Genomic DNA, 20752 nt, shown 5'->3' with positions numbered 1-20752 from the left:
AACTATTTAGGACTACAGTGTTAAGTACATGCATGGTTCCAAGGTTTTTTTTTTTTTTTTTTTTTGAGGAGAAAATATTTTAAGGTAGATGTTATTAATAATTACAAAAGACTCCTTTTTCTTCTCTTTTAAAAAATTAATATCATAACCAAATGTTCCTTTAAAATACAGTGTATTTTCTAAATGTCTGGGAATATTAGGCTTATGGACATTAATTCTAAAAACTAGGGACTTGTTTTCAAAATAGCTCAACTTGATAACATCTTCAGTTTCCCAGGAAGTATTTAACAAACAATTCACTAATGCAACATGTTACATAAAACCAAACCAAACCAAAAGAATACAATACCTTTGCCCTTTTCCGAAGAAGTTTTGCCAGTCGTACCACGTAAGGTTTAAATTCTCGTTGATGTATGCCCTGCCTTCTGACTTCCAAACCTGAATCATCTGAGGCTTCTGGAATAAAGGCCCATCGGTACCTATGTATCGAAGAATGACATCAACATCAGTATGACAGACTTTGTGCCATCTAAGGTGAGGCATAATGTAGTAGAAAGATCATGACCCCACTACTTAAAAGATTCAAACGCCGGCCGGGCGCGGTGGCTCACGCCTGTAATCCTAGCTCTGGGAGGCCGAGGCGGGTGGATCGCTCGAGATCAGGAGTTCGAGACCAGCCTGAGCAAGAGTGAGACCCCGTCTCTACTAAAAATAGAAAGAAATTATCTGGCCAACTAAAAATATATATACAAAAAAATTAGCCGGGCATGGTGGCTCATGCCTGTAGTCCCAGCTACTCGGGAGGCTGAGGCAGTAGGATCGCTTAAGCCCAGGAGTCTGAGGTTGCTGTGAGCTAGGCTGATGCCACGGCACTCACTCTAGCCCGGGCAACAAAGTGAGACTCTGTCTCAAAAAAAAAAAAAAAAAAAAAAGATTCAAACGCCAGCTGTGCCACTTTTAGCTTTGGCATCTTTGGTGTGATTCTTAATCTCTCTGAGCCTTTTCTTCAGTAAAGATACTATTAACTATCTCATAGCTTGTAAAGAGTAAATGATAGGTAACGTTATAAATTGCTCATCATTATTTTTTTCATGAGCACAAAGCAAATACTCAACAAATGTTTCCTTCCTCATTAGCTAATAGGCAAAAAGTTCTTACTAATAAAAGGAAATTGCTTTTGTTTTCCTTACTGTCTCTTTGTATTGGCAAAGACTTGATTTCTCAGTGTATAATTGGCTAAATGTTCCCTAACTACACAGTAAGGAGGCAAAGAACTGAAATAATTTAGGAAAAATGTAAGTAGGACTTCTTTTGTGGCTCTCTTATATTTCTGGGTTTGTCTTGAATAAGTAAAAATAATATCTGACTATGGAAAAAATTCAAACCGTATAAAAGAGCATGCCAAAGAAAGGCGGTTTCTCTTCCACCAAAGGATCCATCAATGTTGTCACCTTCTTGTGTCTCCTTCCAGAGAGAGTTTATGCATAGAATGCATATTTGCACAACCAACCCTCTCCTTTAAAAAAAAAAAACCATGATTGCTGCTTGCTTTTAGTTTTTAAAAATTTGTTATTTAAAAAAATTTTTAAAGAGATGGGGTCTTACTAGTTGCCCAAGCTGGTTTTGATCTCCTGGCCTCAAGGGATCCTCCCATCTCAGTCTCCAGAGTAGCTAGAAATATACAGGCATGAGCCACACACGTGGCAATTGCACCTTGTTTTGATTTAATTATATAACTTGGAAATCATCCAGTATCATATAAACCCTATTCTTTTTAACAGCTACACAGTATTCTAGTGTTGGAAAGTACCGATTTTTTTTTTTCCTGAGGGTCTCTCTCTGTCATCCAGGCTAGAGTGCAGTGGTGTCATCATAGTTCACTGCAACCTCAAACTCCTGGGCTCAAGGTATTCTCCTGCCTCAGCCTCCTGAGTAGCTGGGACTACAGGCATGCGCCACCATGCCAGGCTAATTTTTCTATTTTTTGAAGAGATGGGGTCTCACTCTTGCTCAGGCTCGTCTTGAACTTCTGGCCTCAAGCAATCCTCCTGCCTCGGCCTCCTAAAGTGCCAGGATTACAGATGTGAACCAGGAAAGTACTGATTTAACCAGTTTCCTAGATTGTTCAATCTCTTGCTCTTACAAAAATGCCACAATATCCTTATATAATGCTTATTTTTGTGCACACCTGAAGTATAGTGGTAGGATAAATCCTTGGATGTAACAGAATTACTGGTTTAAAGAAAATATTCTAGATTTTAGTAAATATAACCTCTTTGGAGAACAACTGGACAATATCTGTACACTGCCACCAAGAATAATAACCTGCTATGGGTGAAAAGAAAGCAGTTTTTAGATATTTACCACCCTGATTGGTATCTATAATTTTAATTGGAATTTCTTTGAGTACGAGTATGGTTGAACACCTTTTTCTAGTTTAGAAGCCATTCTATGAACTATTAACTCTGTCATTCACTGGCCTATTTTTCTATAAGGTTATTGATTTTTATGTATTAAGCATCTTAGACTTTTTTGTCATGTACATTGCAAGTATCTTTTTCCAATTCGTTGCTGTCTTTTAGAACACTTTCTGGTATTTTTTAGTTTATGGATACTTTTTAATTTATATGTGCAAAAATTATCAAATATTTTGAATTTATAAAATATACTTAGATATCACTCTTTCAAGATTATTAAATTTTTCTCTGTTTTCTTCTACTTCATAGATTTTTTTAATTTTTAAAAACATAGATTTTAAAAAACTGTAGCTAATATTATGGCATGTTTTCTTCCCTTTTGTAGTAACATCTTGAGAAGTAAAGAGGATAAAGTCATTTTGGTTCTTGTCATGGAGATAAAAAGTCAATACCACGAGCATGCTATCTAATGTCCTTTTTCCCAGAGCATCAAAGAGTAGAGTTCTTATTACTTTTGTGAATGTAAGCAGCCTTGTTAATATTCCATTCCCAAAGAATAATATAAGACAATATAATAATACATTATATAAATACACATTTGATCTTATGGATAAATTCTTAAATTACCTTAGCTACATTTTGATAAGATCATAGTTTCCTATTATTTTTAAAATTTAGATATGAAAAACCATAAATATTTTTGAGCATTTATGAACAAGGCACTGTGAGAATTTACTTTTATCAATTATCTCCCTATTCCTTTCAGTTCAATTCTCTATCATCTAAAATAAAACAGCCCCTTTGAGTCTAGTCTTGCCCATCTCCAGTCCTTTCTCCACACTACATAGCCAAAACAAACTTTATAAAATGCAAGCCTAATAACATCACTTCATTCCTTGAAATGCTTCAGTGGCTTCCCCCTGTGCTTAGAATAAAGTCCAAATTCTCTAGGACAGCTTACAAGGCCTTACATAATTTAGTCCCTCGCCAGCCTCGATCTCAATGTTCTGCTCCAGCAATACTGATCCTTCTGCCCTTGAAACATACCAGGTCCCTCCTGCCTCTGTCTTCTCAGCACAGGCACCTTTACTAGCTGTCACTCTTCACAGTTTAAAACTCTCCTTGGGGCCTGCTCTGACCCTGAAAGCTAGGAGTGGTCTCTGCTGTGTGGCCGGCCTCATAGCATCTTGTACATGAGCTCCCATAAGATCCGTCTTGTGTTCCACTGTATGTCTCCTTCACTGGACTTGAAGCTTGTGAGACATGTATCCACTGCCTCACATCTGGAGGGTACTCATTTGTTCACTGAATCGTCTGTTAATCTTAATATATCCACATCAATCCACATCCACATTTACTTTCAATAACTGTGCTGCCCCCCCTCCTGCCAAAAGAATTTTAGTAAAAATTATGAATATTTCAACATAACACAAAGAACTTTAAATTAGGCTTAGATGTCAATGACCAAAGCAAATGCATTTTCAAAAGTATCCATTAATATTTTCATTTTTACTTACATCTGAAACTGAGGAAGATTTTCGGAGGGCAATGCCAGAGCCAAATCCAAAAATTTGCAAGCAGAGAGATAGAGGTTTAACCACCGCTGGCTGTTATATGAAGTGGAAAAGCCATTACCTCCTGTATATGTTGTCTCCAGACCAGCCACAGAGGGGCCTGACGTCCTGTAAGCAGGAGACAGTACAGTCAGCAGCTGGACCCATTTACTCTCAGGGAATTTGAGAAAAATCTGCAAGTGCCAGCTAATATTTTTCATAATCATCCTGGCATAAATGTACCAGTAATTTTTAAGCAAGGTCATGACTAAATTATTTTTGCTGTTCTCAAATAAAAAATTTTAAGAATGTAAAAATAATAAATAACTTGTATTCCCTCAAATATAAAAATATAAATTGTAAAACCAGGAAACCTCATTATTCCTCAATTTCTTTCTGCAAAGAGGGTGGGGGGGGGAAGCTTTCTATAATAATAAAGTTATTAATACTGGAGACTCTTTATAAACCTAGTACTAAGAAGAACAAAATATATTCAAAACATATGGTCTTCAAGGAACTTTTCAATTTATAAATTTGTATAAGAATTTCTATATAAATAAAAATCATATTTAGGTATATATTAACAAACTACTTATATTAAAAAGAATGAAATATAGTACATTAAGTTGGAACCATTCTGAAATATTTGGACATATATTGGTTCCAGATTACCTGCCATAATAGGTTTTTGCTATATGTTGCAATGTTTCAGGGACTGTATTTGACTTACCAAAGCCAACACAGCTCATTTAGCTGAAACAATACTGTATTGCTTTAAATTTGTGTCTAGAGGCCAAAGGCCATAAATGCTGATAGATTAGTCTAAAATGCTTAAGGAATAAATGAAACTACACTATATCCAAACATGATCCATTAGATAACAATGGACCAAATATAGTATTCAGATAAAATACTATCTATACTCTCCTAGTTGCTGAGTAACATTCTGGATAATTTCAGGTTATTAAAAACTGACAACAATATATTGAAATAAATAATATATTACCGTGATATATCTTCATCAGCAGTGAGTTCCTGCTCCATCAGTAAAAATACCTGTACCTGAAGACCATGAAATAAATGTTAAATGTTTATTTAAACTGGATATTTAATCTTTTCAAGTTATCTTTAGGCTGTATTTTCCTTTTAAATTTTTTTTTTTTTTTGAGACAGAGTCTCGCTCTGTTGCCCGGTCTAGAGTGAGTGCCGTGGCGTCAGCCTAGCTCACAGCAACCTCAAACTCCTGGGCTTAAGTGATCCTACTGCCTCAGCCTCCCGAGTAGCTGGGACTACAGGCATGCGTCACCATGCCCGGCTAATTTTTTCTATATGTATATTTTAGTTGACCAGATAATTTCTTTCTATTTTTAGTAGAGACGGGGGTCTCACTATTGCTCAGGCTGGTCTCGAACTCCTGACCTCGAGCGATCCACCCGCCTTGGCCTCCCAGAGTGCTAGGATTACAGGCGTGAGCCACCGCACCCGGACTAAAATTTTTTTATTTTTAATTATTTTGGGTACATAATAGTTGTATATCTTTATGAGGTCCATGTGATGTTTTGATACAGGTATACAATGTGAATTAATCAAATCAAGGTAATTGGAGCATCCATCACCTCCAGGCATTTAATATTTCTTTGTGTTAGGAACATTCCAATTCCACTGTTTTAGTTATTTTAGGCTGTATTTTCATTAATACAAAAACAAATTTTAGAATACATCCTTAGAATTTTTTAAATTATACTAAGTATCTGAAAGTAAAACCGTAAATTCAGCATCACAGAGCCTTGCTAATCATTTGGTGGAGTCCAGCAAGATGAAGGCAAGGTTTTATTTTTAGTGATTGTGGAACAGAGTCACAGTTATTTAAAAAAATGAGAGAAAAACACTAAAGGAAATTTCTTTGTGGAGCAATTAGAAAGCTGGGTTTTTAGAGATACAGATTCCCCTTCCTTTCTTTACTGATCCCACCTTCCCAACTCCCCAAATCATTCCAGTGAGGACCAGGATGACTAGGTATGATTTGGGGAGAGGAACAGACTGGGACTTGGGAAGGTTTTACTATTTGGGAGTTCACAAAATCCTTGTGCAAGTCTCTCTGAAGCAAGTTTAACTGGGGTAAGTGCTGCATTTCAAGAGTGAGTATATGTTAGTCCATTTAAATCCAGCTCAGCCATCTCTATCACTGGAGGCACTGCTACAGGTGGAAACCAGGCCTGTAGGCCATAACAAAGTTAAAAATGTGGTGCAGTAGAGACTGCACACTAACTCAGATCAGATAAAGTAATCACTTTGAAGGAGCTGGCCATCTATGTTGTGTATTTGGAAGTTTAAGCTGTATGGAGATGGAATAGGACTTATTTTACTATTTTAACTGTAAAAATGGACAGTTACTGGTTTAGAGTTCAGTTCTCTTCCACGATTAGCTTTTTATCCAGTAAGCACATGGAAACTAATAACATTGTTTGATAACTTAGATTTATAACCTGATTGAAGTAAAATTAACTCACAAGTTCTGTAATCATGGTAGGCCAGAGTGAGGTAAGATGTTGTGGAGACATTCTTAAAAGTAACACTCTAAAAAACAGGAACACTTGAGAGTGGAGTGTTGGCACCTGGGGCAAACGGAGACTCTCAACCAATCTCTCTGAAAGAAATGCAGTATATTTTCAATACCTAAATAATTTAAATCTTTATAAAACTTTATATATCTAGTCCAGTATTCCCAAACTATCTGTGGTGAAGGACCAAGTTTTCAAAAAAATTCTATTCTGTTGTGGGTTGATATTTTCATAAGATATAATAAAAATGAATTACAAGAAAAATAAAATTAAACAAAGATATATAAAATATAAATATTTTATTATTCTTTCAAATAGCAAATAAATGTTTAAGATAGTTACTGCAAATTTCTGTACTTATCATGAATAGGATAACAGATTGGTACTGGTCCATGGACCACAATTTGAGTAGCACTGATCTGGTCAACTTAAAAAAAATTATGGGACAAATGGTGTACATATTGTATATCTGAAATTAAATATAAAGGGTCAGGAAAGAAGGAATCACTTGTCTTCCAGGAGATGAGAAAAATCTCCCTAGAGAGATGACAACTATCATTGACAACTATCATGTTTCCATGTCAGGTCCTGAGACTGGAGGCTCCATAGCACACTGACTCAGGCAGAAAATAATTCTGCCCTGGGTAAAGTCCACCCTCATTGTGGAGCTATTTGGTGACGAGGGGTGATAATGAGTGTACTGCTAGCCTTCTAGACACAGAGGGTAACCAAAACTATTTGATGAAGGTTATCAAAATACTTATACAATCCCCCACCCAGCCCCCAAATTACAGACCTCCAAGTATTACTTTAGTCACAATTTCTTGGCTTTGCCTATATTTTGGTCCTCTCCTTAGAGTATATGACTTCTTGTTCACATTGAAAAGATGCTAACCTGTCTACCTGCAGCAAAATAGTCTTAAACCTCATCCTTAAACATGAATTCCTAGGAAATTTGAACCAAATAATAAAATGGAGACCACCTTTAGGCAAGTCCTATAAACTCAGTGTTGATTTCTTTTAGATACTGGTGTTGATAATCTTTATTGTTTCAGTAGGAAAATTTCTAATGCTACAACATTCCCCATCTATCCACACTTGATATATTTGACCCCAACTTACAATTTAGAGAAAATATTTTCTAAGGAACAGAAAAAAACTTCAGTTTGAAAGATAGAGAAAGCTTTTCACTATGTACCTTGTATATCTGGAAGATATTTCTGATACTGGTCAATTTCACTGCTAAAGATAGCAAATGCTAATCTTTTGAGAAGCATGGCTCTTTGTTCTAGCTCCACATCACGGTTTGCAAAGAGATTAAGGGAACTGCTTTGAGCCACAGCTACTCGAGCTGAAAAAAGAAAGCAAGTGAGAGAGTCTGTGACACAGATAGTCATCTAGTCATTTGGAAAAAGATTATTCATTGATTTGTTTTTACAAATGGCTAGACTCCATATGACATTCAAGACTGAGAGGAGCTTGGGGTAGAGAACTTGGGGCCCCTCTGAGGCAGAAGGGCTGGCAGCCAGATCCAGCATATATAAGCAGGAACACCAAGTGGTAGGAATTGTGATGTAGAGAGACAGGAACATTTAGAGCTATGGGTTTTAAAAGGTAAAATATTTAATATTTAATATTTTATGCCATCTGCTTAAATCTTCACATTCCTGTAAAGGTAATTTCTGGCATGGCCTGTCCTACCTACCTATCTCTCCTTCCTCATGTCCTGTTACTCACCCCTGACTCACTCTGCTGCAGCCACATTGTCTTGCCTGCTCTTCCTTGAACTCACCAAGCTTGCTCCCACCCTAAGACCTTTGTAATTTTTGTTGCCCTGTGCCTGGAATATTCTGTCTCTAGGCCTTCTCATGGTTGGGTTCTTTAGTTTCACCTCAAATGTGAGCTCTTTAGCTATTACTTAAAATCTATCACACATCGCCCCGTTTTATTTCCCTTACAACTTCTTACTCACTGAAATAGTTTTTAAAGTTTTATTAAGGTTGGCACAATGCCTGGTTCACTGTTGTCTTTTAATAAATATTTATTGAATGGATGAATTTGAACCTTAAAACAACCCTGTGAAGAGGAATGAGAAAAAACAATGCTTTTCCAGATGAGAAAACTGTTGCTTTGGCTAAAGAATCTACACAAAATCTTCCTACAAAAATCATACAATTTCACTGCTATTTAAGTTCATTCAGTTTTGTAACTTTCGAACTTTTGCAAAAAAAGATCAAGAAAACCTTTCTTCAGATGAAATACTAAATAGAAGCCTAAAGTGTAAAACCAATCAAAATAGAGTGGAAAGGGGGCTGGAGGGTGATTTGGACCTTCTTGGCTCCCCCCGACCTTCTTCAGCGGAGATAAACTGAACCCTAGAGATGTAGAATGACTTGTCTGATAGGATGGATCCAACTGATTGCCTATCTCTGTCTCATCACCTCTCTCATTCATTCAATAATTATTGAGTGCCTATTACATGTCAGGTACAATGCTGTGAGCTGGGGAAACAATTTAGAGTCAAATTAGACATGGCCTCTTCCTTCCACTAGTTGCTTCCAAAGGACAAATAGTTTTACTTGTTATTTATTGCTAAGTTGTCCTCTATGTTCCCATTGGGTACTAAGTATAACTTGACAAAGAGCTAATTTAGTAGTTTCCAGAAAAGAGCAAAGTAAATAGTAAAAATGAATCATGTACAAGAAAGACGCTGTTTGGACTATTATCCCACAATACTCACTCATCAAATCTCTAAAGGTTGTCTTATCATGTGTCATCAGATTGTCCATAATTGCTCTCCAACTGAAAGATATAAAGATTGTGATACGTAATTTAAATTTTGTTGTTATTATTAGAGAACAGAGTTCTACTTTGTAAGACAGTATTTGATTTCAACAGACCATGAGGTGCATTATCATGCTGAATAAAAGCAAGAGGGCAACTTACTGATTAACACAGGAGGCATCCATCTGAAAGAAACTGGGATCCATAAAGAGGTCAAAGGCTTCTTTTTTCCAAGCTCTCCGTGTGTACTGATACCCACTAAGACTGCTGAGCAACTGAACGCAGGCTCGGTAACTAGGGGCATTATGTGCACTATAAGGAAGAAAAACTACTTTAACCTGTATGTTCTAATGTTGATCATCATATTAAGTTATACAAAAATGTTCATATTTACCTAAGACAAAGACGTGAAGACATGAAATAGAAAGCACCGTAAGAGCAATAATATATAAATAAGTTTTTAACCAATCATAATACAAGGTAAAAATAATGTCATTTTATGATAATTCCAGAAATGACAATAAGGAAACAGAACTTGTTTCTATCAGGCTATGAATTAATTTAAAAATCTATTTAAATAATAGCAAGTACCTGTGATTTCGGAGGTAGGGCACAACATAATGCATAATATTTACAAGTAAAGGAATAACCCGCTCCTTTTCATCACTGTAGAAAACCATATCCAAAAGATGAGCCAACACCTAAAAAACATAAGAAATGAAATGGAGTATAATCTATAAGCTGCAACTGATAGCATCAGTATTGATTTTCAGTTTGTAAGAAAATCTAGAATACTTTACAATCAGAAAAATCTAAAATTAGATCTTCCTAAATCACTTTTATATTAATGGTTTTTGCCACAATCTGCTTTTCTGTCCATTGTAACTACCGGATATAAATGTGGGCCAATTTTACTACTTCCAACTGAGATACGGATGTATTAAAAAAAAAAGAGTACAAGAACTAATGTGACAGTGAATAAACAGTGAATTTAGAACTAGAAACTCAGTACTCTCTTTCTCTGACTCACTGACCATAAGGTGGCCTAAAAAAAACTAAACAAAAGAACTAGGCCATACAAGTCCCAACTCTGTCAATTAATAGCTATTTGGTCTTAGTCATATAGTTCTAATCTTCATAAGGCCCGGGATCCACATCTGTAAAGAGAAAACAAAAATGACATGCAAGGCTGTATAACAGGGTTTTAAAAAGAGCCTGTCAGAGAACATATATAAAAATGTTTGGTAAACTGTGAAATACTTTACAGAGGCAGGCATCGTTAGACTACCTCCAACCCTCCCTACCATACTGTGTTACAAAAGTACTTTCTTTTCTTAAAAAATACACTTAAAAATAGTGGATGCCTGTAATCCCAGCTACCTGGGAGGCTGAGGCAGTAGAATCGCTGAAGCCCAGGAGTTTGGGGTTGCTGTGAGCTAGGCTGACGCCACGGCACTCACTCTAGCCCGGGCAACAAAGTGAGACTCTGTCTCAAAAAAAAAAAAAAAAAAAAAAAAAAAATAGTGGATGCAGAGAGGGAGCAATATCTAAAGTTATTATCATTAATGTTTAACAAACTAAATAATACAAATACATACAAGGCCAAAACCTTATATTTGTTAATTCTATCTAGTGATTTCTAGAAGTAAAAAATGGTTTTTCAAATTGAAAACTCCTCTATAAAAATTACTTGCTAATATTTAATTATGAAACTGTTTACCTGAAAGTTTATGTGAAAAATCTTGATAATATATTTACCTCTGAGAGTAATGTCAATGCATGGACACTATATACAGAGGGAGTTATGTTTGAGGTTTCCATTGCAGGTGATAACATATCTAAATAAGAGAAAGATGAAGATATAGTTAGGTATTTCCCCACTGAAAAAGCTACTTGCGAAACATGAGAAAAGGGATGAGTTTGTGGTACTTACAGTGCTAGCTGAAATGATTTCTTAGTAAATAAAAGCCTACAGATAATAAACCTAAATGTTTCAGAGCATTACCTTCAACATCAGATTCCAAATTGGTTCCATCAACCATTATTTTTGGAGAAGGCTTAACTTCAAGATTTCGTCGCAGCCATGTTGTTTGTTCCAGAGAAGAACCAGCAATTGCACCAATTGCATCTACTATTTTATGAGTCACATCCTAAAGAAATAAGAAAGAACCACTATATATTTGCACATGCGCATACATACTAGTTATGAACTTTTGTAGTTCATATTTCTGACAACAGATATTTTATAATAGACACTGCTGATTCTCATAGAATGTCCTGAGTTGGAAGAAACTTCACAGATTATCATATTTGACCTTCTCATTTTCAAATTGAGGGCACTGAGAAACACAATTTTGGCAATAGCTCTTAATTCAGAATGCCTTACCTGAAGGTCTCTTTGGTCTTTTTTATTTTCCAAGCTAGGGTTTTTCATAATAAACTCATTCAGAACCCTAACAGGGCAAAAGAGAAAAACAGAAACAGGAAATATTAGTCTAAAGAAAATGATGCAATGTAATTTCTCACAATGAGTAAGTGGCTTTCTGGCCTCAATTTCTATTTGAAGTATTATATATCTATATACACACACACACACATATCCTATGACTCAACTGAAATGTATAAACATCCACATAAAAAGATATACAAGGATGCTTATAGTAGCATTATTTGTAAGAGCCAAAAACTGGAAGGAACCTGAATGTCTAGCAACAACACAAGAGATAAACTGTGGGATGTTCATATAATGAAATACTAAACAGCAATGAAAATGAATGAATTATAGCTATGTGAATTACATGGATGAATCTCAAACATATGTTGAGTGAAAGAAGTCAGGCACAAAATAAAATATTTATATATATTTATAGTTCAAAAATAAGGCTAAATCTATCTGTGGTGGTAGAATAGTGGTTATCTTTGGGGAAATGAAAGAATAGTCTTTGGGATGGGTCCAGAGAAGACACATAGTGTTTTATTTCTTAATTTGGGTTTGTGGTTATATAGTTGGCATGTTCACTTTTTACAAACTTTGTACTTGTAGAGTAATATACTATTTATATGTTTTTCTATATGTGTTTTATATATCAACAAAAAACCCAGCAATCTTTTTTTTTTTTTATTTTATTTTTATTTAAGAAATGAGGTCTTGCTCTATTGCCCAGGCTGGAGTGCAGTTGTGTGATCAGAGCTTACTGCAGCTTCCCGGGCTCCAGAGATCCTCTTGCCTTAGCCTCCTGAGTAGCTAGGAGTACAGGCATGTGTACTCCTATGCCTGGCTAATCTTTTGTTAAATTTCTTTTCTTTTTTAGAGACACCCGAGGTCTCTCTATATTGCTCAGGCTTTACCAATCAAAATTTTTAACATATACTAAATATATAAGATGACTTACTATATATTAAATATATAAGATTAAAAATACTTCATGAAGAAAAAATTTCCATTTCCACTGCTTGCTAAGTTTCTACTTAATATTCATTTTGGCTTGATTTTTTTATAAGATAAATTATACACTAATTACTTCCAAACTAATATGTAAAGTGATACTGGAGAGCAACCTTCACATCAATTTCTAGTTTGTAAGTAGGAAATTTTAGAGGACCAGTGGAATGGTTGGCAAAAAAGGTAAACCAACAGAATTTTTTTTGAGACAGCATCTCATTCTGTCACTCTAGTTAGAGTACAGTGGTGTCATTGTACCTCACTGCAACCTCAAATTCCTGGGCTCAAGCGAGGCTCCTGCCTCAGCCTCCCAGTATCTGGGACTACAGACATGCGCCACCATGACCAGCTAATTTTTTCTATTTTTAGCAGAGACAGGTCTCGCTCTTGCTCAGGCTGGTCTTGACCTGCTGACCTCAAGCGATCCTCCTGCCTCGGCCTCCCGAGTGCTAGGATTACAGGCGTGAACCTCCGCACCCAGTCAACCAACAGAAACTTTAAAAGGAAATTAAGTTTCTAGTATAACTGAAAATGTTCAACTTTTTGTTTTAACACCCAAGAGTACACACATGTTGAGAAGGAGGTAGGATCCTTCAATATCTGAGAAAGGAGAAAGAAAAAGGATAAGTGAGGAAACAGGAAAATCTAGGGGAGAAGCTACAGATCACAATAGATGGACTTAATTTTTTAATGAAACTAGCCAGAAGGGTTATCTGGTGATGATTCAAAGAACTGAACATACATTCCCTCTACGAGCCTTAAAACAACTCAGAATTAGGTAGAACAGATATTATTCTTGTTTGACACATGGGAAAACAGTCTTGATTAGGTTTACTGATGTACCCAAGGTCATAGAGATAAGGGCTGGAACTCAAGATTAGAAGAATCAGAAATTCTTATGAGACTGTCACTTGATTTCTAGTGTCTACATTTATTTCTCATCACTAAAACCATGCACATTAGTTATCTTACAATCTATGATCCAGGAACTGTAGATACTGAGTCTACTACTCTTTTCATCATACCTCCAGCATCTAAAACTCCTTCCAGGAGTCCAGGTATCATCCTGATCTCTGCAATTCTTGAGCAGGACCTCTAGATTAACACATGTGGGCTGGGCCCTCAGTGTTACTTAGCTACTACATGTTGATCTGCTTTCCTCAAGCTCTCGCCATTGGGTCACCACTTCCTTTCTGCTTCCTGGTGGAAGTCTACATTCCCACATTTACCAGAAAACTTGAGGCCATCTTACTGAAGAACCCTCACCTTCCCTCCTCTTCACTTCAAAATTTTCAAGACCATTGGCTGCCAGACCATTGGGTGCCAGTTCCTTGAGAACAATAAGGGTAGAAGCTAAGTCTATGAATATAGAATTATACACCTACATATATAAAATCACCATCAGAACTACAGAAGTTGACCAAAAGGTCAAAGTTCTTTACAATTGGTTGATTTTATAACCATTTAGTATGATAACATGTTGACTCTTGCTGGCTCTTAACATCATCAATGGGCAAGGTTGGGGAAAAGATTTACTCTATACTATCTCTTCTATCTGTCTTACACAGTCCTTTTCAAACTTTAATGTGCATACAAGTCACTTGGAGGTCTTGTTAAAATACAGATTCTGATTTGAGTGGTCTGGAGTGGAACCTGAGACCAGGGTTCTAACAAGCTCCGAGGTAATGCCAATGCTGCTGGTTGAAGGATTAAACTTTGAGTAGCAAAGTCTTAAGAGAAATGCACCCTTCTTTCTCACGTTTATACCTCTCATTTTCTGTACTCCATCCCCTTCCAACTGTTTCTGAAATCTGGTACTATCAATGAGCCCCCTTCACTCTAGAATCTTCTATCACTCTCCACTTAGACAACATTTATTAATGTTAGGTACTGTTCTAAGAATTTAATAAATATTAACTCATTTAATCCTCATTATGAGGTGGGCACTATTATTGCCCCCATTTTTACAGATGGAGAGGTTAAATAACCTCAAGGCCATGCAGCTAATAAGTAAGGAACTGGGATTCGAACCTTGTCAGAGTACAAGTTCAGTCTTCGCTATTAACTACTCAGCATACTCAGGGCTTTCTTACCATTAAAATGACAACTTCCAAACATTTCCTCCTACTATCATTTCTTTGTTCTCATGATCCAATATTCTCAAAGAATAATCAATATTTTCTCACTCTAACCCTTTGCTGTTAACATCTGTGCTTACCACCTCTCCAATTCCTCTCTTAAATCACCAATGCCTCTCCAAATTGTCAACAAACATAGCCTCTTATCCTTCTTCATCTTCCTTAACCTTTCTGAAAGTGTTAACCAAGCCCTCTTCACCTCCCTTTGGTTCTAGACCAATGAATATACCTTGTTGTCTTCTCATTTTCTGATATTTCCTTTTTTATCTCCTTTGCTGGCCCCTTTTACTTCTTTGTCCTGTTCTTTCAATCCCATCATCAATAGTTGTCTCTACTTCCCACTTAGAATTCCTAGCCCAGCCTCGTTCCCCTCTGATCTATCCTACCACTAACTTGCCAGAGTCATGCATGTCTTCCTCAAAACCTGCAACCACTCCTACCCTCCCCCTCCTCCAAGCACAAATTCCTTAAAATAAAATTCAAGGTCTTTCCCCATCTAGCTCTTATCTCTCTTTTCATCCACTCTTATTTCTCACCATTCTACTGCCTGTGCCCTACTCTATCACCAAACCAGATAATGGACTTTGCCCTTGTATATCCTTCCCCTTCCCATCTCCACAAAGATTTTCTACTCCTACTACCTTTATTTTACTGAGCAAATGTTTATTGGGGATCTATTATGAATCAAGAATGGAGAGCAAAAAGCAGACATTATTTATAACATTATGGTGCTTGCAGTTATGGGTGACCATGATTTATCAAATAATCATACAAATTAACATAGATCAGGAAATTCCAAGACACTGAGAGACAATGACTTTTCCAAGCTGGTTTATGTTCAGGGCCAAGTCCAAATGCCCCTCCTCTATGAAGTTCCCCTTTAGTCGTGCTACTCACTCCCCTTTCCCTTTCAATCCCATGTTCTCCCCCAAAATAACTACTGTTGTGACAGTTTTATGCTAGTGCATTTACATTTTGTATATGTATAAACAAACATTGTTTCCTCCCCTCAGCACTTTTCTTTTTTTTACAGGCCTTATACATCTAGTTCTGTATCTTGAAAACCCTATGAGAAGATGGAGAGATCACACAGTCACCCAAAACATCTGTTATTCAGCAGTTTGGACAGTAAACACTATCCTTTTATTCAAAGTAATATTTTTAAGTGAAATTGCTTACCCAAGTATAAGAAACTGCCCTGGGGCTGGAAGACTCAGTTGTATAGAGTCTTTCAGAAGTATCAACAGTGATGCCCAGCTATCCACTAGATTGGGCACTGGAATTCTGCAAGATAAACATAATTTGTATATATAAAAAGCCATAGTAAACTTTAATTTTCTTTATATCTTCTCACAGTTTTATTTTCCAAATTTCTACTTAAAGACAATTCCCACAGTCTTTAACACATTTTTCTACTAGTTTCTCTGAAACATTCCCTAAATTTTTATAGACTATGACAGAACAAAATTCTTAAAAGCTTTATATTTTCAACTAATACTATTTAAGAAGAAAACTAAATACATTTCAAATACCCAATGCAATTTCTTCTAAATTCAGATTTTAGGCAGTCCTTGTTCTAGGTCACAATCAGTTTAAATGCATTAAATAGCCTAACCTTATAAATGTTAGTCATAGATCAGAAACAGATGCCAAGTTTGGTCATTAAAACAGAATTATCCTATAAGAGAGGATTAAGATTCAGGCTCTCAAGTAAGAAGTTTACCAAAACTCAAATCAACTAACTTTTGTTCATGGTCAGCTAAATGCAAAATAGAATAACAAGATATTTTCATGTCATCATTCCTAACATTAAAAAGAAACAAAACAGAATGGATTGCTACATGTTCACCTATATTTTCATTTCTATTTAAATGATTTTCTTATAATTCAGTGTTTTAACATCCAGGTACCTTCAATACCTTTAGGTTTTTAGGTTTGTAAGATTTGCATGGCTGGGTCATTAAGATACCCAGGATTTGTATTAATACACCCATAAACAATGTTGCTCTGTTTCTAGCATTTGTTCTTTCAGTTTGGGGGCAGGGGGAAATTCCAGTAACTTCTTGAAAGAATTCAAGTGCTTTTCTTCTTATATTCTTCCTAACTTTTATACATTGCTAATGCAGTAAGGAGAGATCCACATCAGTAATCTTACCTTTGAATATAAGCATAGAAAAACTGAAGCATGCAGACTTCCAAAGAAAGATGTTTCTATAAACAAAAGAAATCAATTTTATAGTGAAGAAAAATGCTGCCTTTGCTTTTCATTGTTGCAACTACTCTGTATCTTATTGCCAATTTTTAATAAGAAAAACTTAAAAGAAAACAAAATCAAATACTAGTTTGTCATTTAAAAAAAATCATGCAACTCCCTTCCACTTAGTAGGGAAAACTCATAACACAAAAGCTATTTAAAAAGTGGAAAATAGAAGGAATGGAATGACTCTCAATTTCTCCTCCCACATGTCAAAAGTTGTTACTCCACCAGTCACTTTTAAATGATTCATGTATTCTGTAAGCGCCAATACTATTTTTGAGTAACTTATGCTTAGTGTTATCAGAATTAGGCTGAGATTTTTTATGAAATCTGTATTTAAGTCTATTTATTACATATATCTGTTAAATTAGGGTAGTTAGTTCAAATTTGGGTTAAATTCCTAATAGCTTAAAATTTAATAGCTTAAAGCCATTAAACTAAAGATAGTGCTGAGTATAACATATAACAAAATCATCTGCCCTCAAGAAAATGATATTGGTGTCCACTGACATTTACCAATTTGTTCTTTTTTAGTCCCAACTACTCCCTTGAAGGTTTCCCCTTTTACCATACAAAGAAAAATCAAGTGTCTAATGGATTCAGAAATCAATAAGGGGGCAGCAGTTGGAGGGGGTGGTGGTGGTGGTGGAATTAGTTCTGATTTGTTTTCATATCCCTCATGTGCAGCCCCATGTCTGGCACAAGCAGATGCTTGAAATACTATGCTGCATTGAGCTTTAATGTGCAAACTAAAAATCCTATGACAAATGTTCTAGAGGTGCTTTTAGAATAGTCAGGAAATTATTAAAAAGTTAATAAGGACACTGACTATTCAGAAAAACAAACATCCTTTTCCTTTTGGAACTCAAGAAAAAGATAAAGGAAAAACATAATTCAGTACTCTCAGATGTATGTTATAATTCTTTTGAGGATGTGTTTAGGTCTATTTTGGCTTGGCTTGGAATCTAATGTTTGTAGTTGGTAAATATTTTCTAACAAAATATGACCTCTTGGTAACGCTTGAAAAAAGAACAGAAAAAGCAGAACAGTCCATAATTTTCCTCATTTGTAGACTATTATGACTGCCTAATTAGAGACAATGAAAGGTGAATGAGGGACTATGTCATTCATTTTCTGTATTGCTTGCATAGCACAGTATTGTATGTGGTCAAGAAATGACACTGCCTAGAACTAAGGTTATGGCAAAATCTGGAAAGTTTACAGAATTGAAAGAGTCATTCAGAAAAGAAAGCAATAAGGAAAGCGTGAAAAACAGTAACAAGTGGAGTAAGCAGACTTGAGCTCTGGTTTCTGTGTTTTTCCTTTAAATGACCAGAAAAATCTCCCAGTAAGAATTTCCTTCACAGAGTTTCTGACTGCCTTTGATGTACATATGCAGATATGAGCCGTTAACTGCTCTTCACTGGCTACAAGAATTATCAGACTAGCAAGTCATTATAGATATTAAAAACTGTTAAAAATAGTGTGAAGGTCACATGCAGTCATCTCTGCAATCTGCACTCTAGTTAAAAAGACATTATCATATAAAAAATACTGTACTTACCAGCATCATTTCTGAAACAGAATTGTAAATAAAAACAGAGAAAAGCTCTTTCTTACCTTGTCCTTGGCAATGGCTGGGGGCTGCTTTAAAACTTCTTTCACAGTCTGTATTACAGTTTCTGCTCTCATAATACTGATTGAACGAACCAGTTCCACTAGTAAAAGCTGTTCTTCACTGGCTGCAGGAATGACCTGAATAAACACAGCGTTGTATTCATATATGTGTGTGTGTACATAAGTGTTAAGAGACGTCAAAGAACTAAGAGACTATTTATGGTCTCTTCTTAATATAAAGGCTTTTTCAAGACCCTTGACTACTTTAGGTAAATTTTTTAAATCAATATAATCCATGTACATCATCTCAAAAAATCAAATAGGACAATAAGCTTTGTAAGGAAAAAATAGTACCTTGCCCTATCCCTTCCCATGTCCCAAAGCCATGCTCAACTCTTTTAGTTCTTTTCTATTATTTCTAAATAACATACAGTGTTGTTTTTCCCATTTCATGAATTTTTTTTCAATTTTCAACATCTCTTCATTTCCCATGAATACTTTAGAAGACAAAGATTTAGCTCTCCTACACTTTGTTCCCTATCCTCCCAACATAGTTATATCATAATTTCATCTAAATCCATATCCAATATTCACGACTATTTATGGTTGTGCTGCATACATTTCTTCTCTTATACAACTTTTCCTTTTTCCTAGACTTAATAAACTGCTTTGTTTGCTTTGTTTTCTCTGTATCTGTCACAAATTCATTCCTAAATGCTCCAGATATAAATCTCTAATTATATATTCAAATACTTCAGGTAATTAATCTTGTACCTTTTCCTCCTTCTCTTCTCTATTTTTTTCTCTTAGGACATTTCTGTTAAAGGTCTTTTTATTCTACCCTAGATTGGTATGCTCTATGCTTGCTACACAGTGTCATCTTGATTGCTCTCCTGTCACCATCATGCCAGAGATTCCCCTAGCCCTTCTGTGTTGGAACCTGTATTTCTTGGATCCCTTGTCTTCTTCCTTCTTGGTTTACTCCTCCTCTGGTGGAGCTACATCTTTTAGGAGATGAGAAAAACGTGAACTGATGGCAATTTTTTTTTTTGATACATTGCATGGCTGAAAATGTTTTGAGTGACAGTTTGGCTGAATTACAGGTGGAGACTACCTTCCCATTAAATTTTCCAGTGTCACTGTTGACAAATCTTATCATTATTCCTTTGAATGTGACCAGTATTCTTTCTTTAGAAGATTTTAGGATCTCCTCTTTATCTCCAGTGTTCTGAAATTACATGCTGATCTTGGTGTGGATTGCTTTACACTGTGCTGGGCACAGTCTGGAAACATTTCCTTCATTTCTGAGGAATATTATTGTACTATTTCTTTGATATTTTTCTCCTCTCACTTTTTTGTTTTCTTTCTCCAAAAAGACATTGGGCCTCTAGTATCACTCCTTTAATATTCTTACCTCTTTTCTCTGATTTTCCATATCTTTCAATTTATATTCCACTTCTGATATTTATCCACTTTCTGTTCCAACTCTCTAACTGATACTGCTTTGTTTCTGCTACAGAATTTTTAATATATAAGAACATTTTAAACTTTTGGAATGGTCGTTCTTATAAAATCTTCTCTTCCTATTTCATGGATTTTACCCCTTATTTCCATTTTCTTCTGTGATCTGCATTGTTTGACATTTTTAGTCTAGTTCTTTCGGTTTTTGTCTGTCACATTAGTGAGTTTCCTTCATGTGACTGGTAATCCTTGGCTCTCTATTCATATTTAAATGTGAGGAATAATAATACAGCTAATATTTATAGAATGCTTATTAAGTGCTAAGCATTGCTCTAAACCATATATATATATATATATATATATATATATATATATATATATATATATATATATATATATATTTCTTTTTATTTTCAGATTCTTTTAATTCTCACAGCCCCATAAAGTAGTATTTCTATCCTGAGATGACACAGCTAGTGAGGGGAGAAGTCAGGATTTGAACCCTGGAAGGAGGGAGCAATA

General features: G+C 35.6%; 1 protein-coding gene across 6 annotated transcripts in view; it reads right to left on the bottom strand.

The window, feature by feature from the left end:
• The window catches only part of DOP1A (DOP1 leucine zipper like protein A), a 98174-nt gene that overhangs the window by 4290 nt on the left and 73132 nt on the right, over positions 1-20752 (bottom strand). For 4 of the 6 annotated variants that reach the window (XM_045543945.1, XM_045543944.1, XM_045543947.1 and 1 more), the window contains 14 exons: positions 18773-18907; positions 17051-17106; positions 16075-16179; positions 11702-11768; positions 11321-11465; positions 11074-11153; positions 9907-10016; positions 9478-9627; positions 9272-9333; positions 7730-7882; positions 6481-6617; positions 4977-5032; positions 3935-4099; positions 350-479 (listed from right to left, as the gene is read on the bottom strand). In XM_045543945.1, coding sequence (XP_045399901.1) covers positions 350-479; positions 3935-4099; positions 4977-5032; positions 6481-6617; positions 7730-7882; positions 9272-9333; positions 9478-9627; positions 9907-10016; positions 11074-11153; positions 11321-11465; positions 11702-11768; positions 16075-16179; positions 17051-17106; positions 18773-18907 — 1551 coding nt within the window. The remainder of the gene's footprint in view (positions 1-349; positions 480-3934; positions 4100-4976; positions 5033-6480; positions 6618-7729; positions 7883-9271; positions 9334-9477; positions 9628-9906; positions 10017-11073; positions 11154-11320; positions 11466-11701; positions 11769-16074; positions 16180-17050; positions 17107-18772; positions 18908-20752) is intronic. The other 2 variants (XM_045543949.1, XM_045543948.1) reach the window with 1 other exon arrangement.

The sequence above is a fragment of the Lemur catta genome, chromosome 2 (assembly GCF_020740605.2).
Source record: "Lemur catta isolate mLemCat1 chromosome 2, mLemCat1.pri, whole genome shotgun sequence".
NCBI classification, from domain to species: domain Eukaryota; kingdom Metazoa; phylum Chordata; class Mammalia; order Primates; family Lemuridae; genus Lemur; species Lemur catta.
Note: the sequence above shows the minus strand (reverse complement) of the source record. Positions and strands in the feature narration are given on the sequence as shown.